The sequence below is a fragment of the Amphimedon queenslandica genome, unplaced genomic scaffold, assembly GCF_000090795.2.
Source record: "Amphimedon queenslandica unplaced genomic scaffold, v1.1 AMPQUscaffold_9689_Cont18164, whole genome shotgun sequence".
NCBI lineage: Eukaryota > Metazoa > Porifera > Demospongiae > Haplosclerida > Niphatidae > Amphimedon > Amphimedon queenslandica.
The window spans coordinates 865-4080 of NW_003550039.1; the positions used below are offsets into that span (position 1 = coordinate 865).

The 3216-nt window shown below is 38.7% G+C and overlaps 1 protein-coding gene across 1 annotated transcript; it reads left to right on the forward strand.

The window, feature by feature from the left end:
* Window positions 1-501: 501 nt before the first annotated feature.
* Window positions 502-1938, forward strand: LOC100633362 (ATPase family AAA domain-containing protein 2B-like; the record flags this gene model as incomplete). Its single annotated transcript, XM_011410233.1, has 3 exons — window positions 502-621; window positions 1114-1257; window positions 1596-1938. Coding segments are annotated over 3 exons (607 nt in total), but the record flags the coding sequence as incomplete, so codon positions are not given.
* Window positions 1939-3216: the final 1278 nt, after the last annotated feature.

A 3216-nucleotide genomic window follows, 5' to 3' on the forward strand; every position in this document is an offset into this window, starting at 1 on the left:
GACTCTTTGAAGTTGCTTTAAAAGTCAGTTCCTTTCAGAGATTCTCCGCTCACTCTGTCTCGCCGTATTTTGGGACTCTTAATCCATTCTAGTTAGTGTTTATTGACTTATATGTGGCTTATAATCATGACCGACTGACCAGCACTGATTTGCAGCAAAGAGCAGTCCATCTATGCAAGAAGATGACGGATAGAGAACTGGAGTCTGGATGGCTCCACTAAAGCTGCTAAAGAATAGCTGATTAGCTGCTGAACACTGTAATTGTATAAACACGTGGTCAATTATCATAGCAACAATAGCAACGCTCAATAGTTTCCATGGTATTTAATTGAATATTTTTATTAGTTTTTATCACCAAGAATATTTGCAGCTGCAAAATAAACTACCTGTGGTATGTACGTGTACATGTACATGTATACATCTTAACTAGCATTTAGAAAAGTACTTTGTACGTGCATGTACATGTAAGCAGTTGTTATTATGTGTCCTCATATTATTTAGGATGAGCTAGAGCCTTATGAGAAGCTCTTATCTCCTCTTGCCAAAAGACGTTACAGACCAACAATGACTCACTACTCTCTCAGAGGACTTCAAACCGAAGACTCAGCCACTGCTACATCAGTAAGCAATACTAATAATAATAAAGGAACCAGTGGAAAGGAAGAGATGGAAACTAAAGAAGAAGAACAAGGAGAGGATGAAGAGGGAGAGGAGGAGGAGGAGGAGGAGGTAGGGGGAGAAGAGGAAGAAGAAGAGGAGGAGGAGGAAGATGAAGAGACTGGGTATTATAATCTACGGAAGAGAAGACCAGTTGTGTATCAGTATCAACCTGTTATACAGGTACGTGTACATTGTATGTAATATGCATGTAGTAGGAGGAAGATACAGTACATGTATACATAGGTGTACATGTACATGCACTTGTGGAATGTGGGTTATTAGAGAATGTACATGTATGCATGCATATCTAGTAAAAGAATTAATACATGCATTCATGGGCACATACATGATGTACATGTACACATACATGTACAATCGCTACAATGTACATGTACATGTAGCTGTTATAAGATATTATTACTTATTTACTAGTGCATGTTCCATTGTCCGTAGGTTGTTGAGGAGTCGCCTCATAAGAAGCAGAAGAATAAGAGAAGGAAGCACTCGTTCAGTTATCACAGATCAACTGGCAATGGGCCCTCTGCTTATCAAGTACAGAGACACAGGCCAAGCACTCTGAGACACAAAACACATCAGGTAATTCTAAATTTCTGTGATGCCAAATTTATTTGAATAGCCAGTAAAATTAATTTTATTCCAGCAACATTTTATTTTTGTGAATGTGAAATGTGAAATTATGCACGTTTAAGGATTAAATTTTGAAATTTTGGGCCACCAAAATGTCTATGTACATGTACATTATTGGATTTATTCACAACAAATACTCTTATAAAACTGCACATACATGTACATGTATGTATACTATTCATGTTTCATGACATGGTACATTCATGTATACCTTCATTTTACTGTGTGCCCGTGCACATTTAAGTATTAATTCTGACCCTCTCCTTCCCTCCCCCCTCTCTCTCAAGGGGTCCAGTACCTCCAGTAGTGATGAAGACTCAGACGAGGCTCGATTCAAGCGTCGTAAGAAGAGAAGCATGAAGAGGTCCCGCTCCGAGTGCCTCCCAATGAACTTCACACAAGACGACATCACAACAGGACCAACAAGAGACAGAGTAGCCATAGGAGCCAGTCTAGCTGACATCAACCCAATGACTATTGATAGGGACACTAACTTTAATAGCATTGGGGGACTAACTGGGCATATTAGGTCACTGAAGGAGATGATTGTGTTTCCTCTTCTTTATCCGGAGGTGTTTGAGACATTTCATATATCACCTCCTCGTGGGGTTCTGTTTCACGGACCACCTGGTAACCATGTACATGTACACGTACCTAATAAACATCTACATGTACTGTTAAAAAATTCATGCATGTACGTGTACTTGTACATGTATATGTACACATACAGTCATACACATGTACATTGTATACTGTGTACATGTACATGTGCATGTATGTACATGTACGTGTATCTATTTCTATTTGGAGTATTAAGGCTGGTTCTCAATATGACGCATGCACGACCAGAAGTGCTATATAAACCAATGGGAGCATGCATCAATAAGAATTAGCCCACCTTCAGTTTCTGAGAAATGAAATTTTAAAGGTGCACATTTTACATGTACGCGTGAACACTTTTAGTTTGAAAGTGCTAACTCAGATGCAAGGGTTTCCACAGAATTTTGGCATAGGTGCTCATTTGCAGCTTATAGTGATACATACGTGTATGTGTACATGCATGTACATGTACATGTACACATACACATGTACATGTCTTAATGCTGTTTATCAACTTTGAGCTGATTTTGATCCAATTTGAATTTTTATGACTTTATAAAGTTGCTCTACATATCATAATTATACTGTATTGTAGTGCTTGTCAGTTCATGAATCATGCTGTTTAGCTCACTTAGAATGCTTTGTGGGAATTAAACTGTAAATTTCTAAGCTGAACTTTAAAGTTAATGTTTTGTGCTTTAGCTAATTTTTACTTACGTACATGTATGTGTACATGAAAGTTTATAAATAATGAAGTCTTTAAGGTGTACAGTCAAACCTCTCTAAAACGAGCCCCCAATTAGCGGACACCTCTCTATAACATACAGTTGCTCTTGTCCCGGCCATAAGGCCATTGGGTAGTGTATAAAAGAACCTCTGTATAGTGGAACCTCTCTATTCTGTATAACGGACGAGATTTACTGTCCCCACACATCTACATGTGTACAAATTAACCTCCAATGGACAAACACGGCCCACACAACAGACTTTCTAATTAACGCGCATCAAGAAAATGGCGGATTTTCTGGTCTGATTAGCATGGGATAACCTCCGATTTAAAGACACCTCCATATTCGGTAATAAAGGACAGTGATGGCTGGCCCATAGGTGTTCGTCTTAGAGAGGTTTGACTGTACATGTACATTCACAGTCACAGTCATACTCATGTACATGTACATTGTATACTGTATGCTTATACTGGTCTTATAGACATACTAATAACTGATACATGTTCATGTATATTATTAGGTTGTGGTAAGACACTAGTGGCTAGGGCATTAGCTAACGAGTGCTCCAAGGAAGGACGTA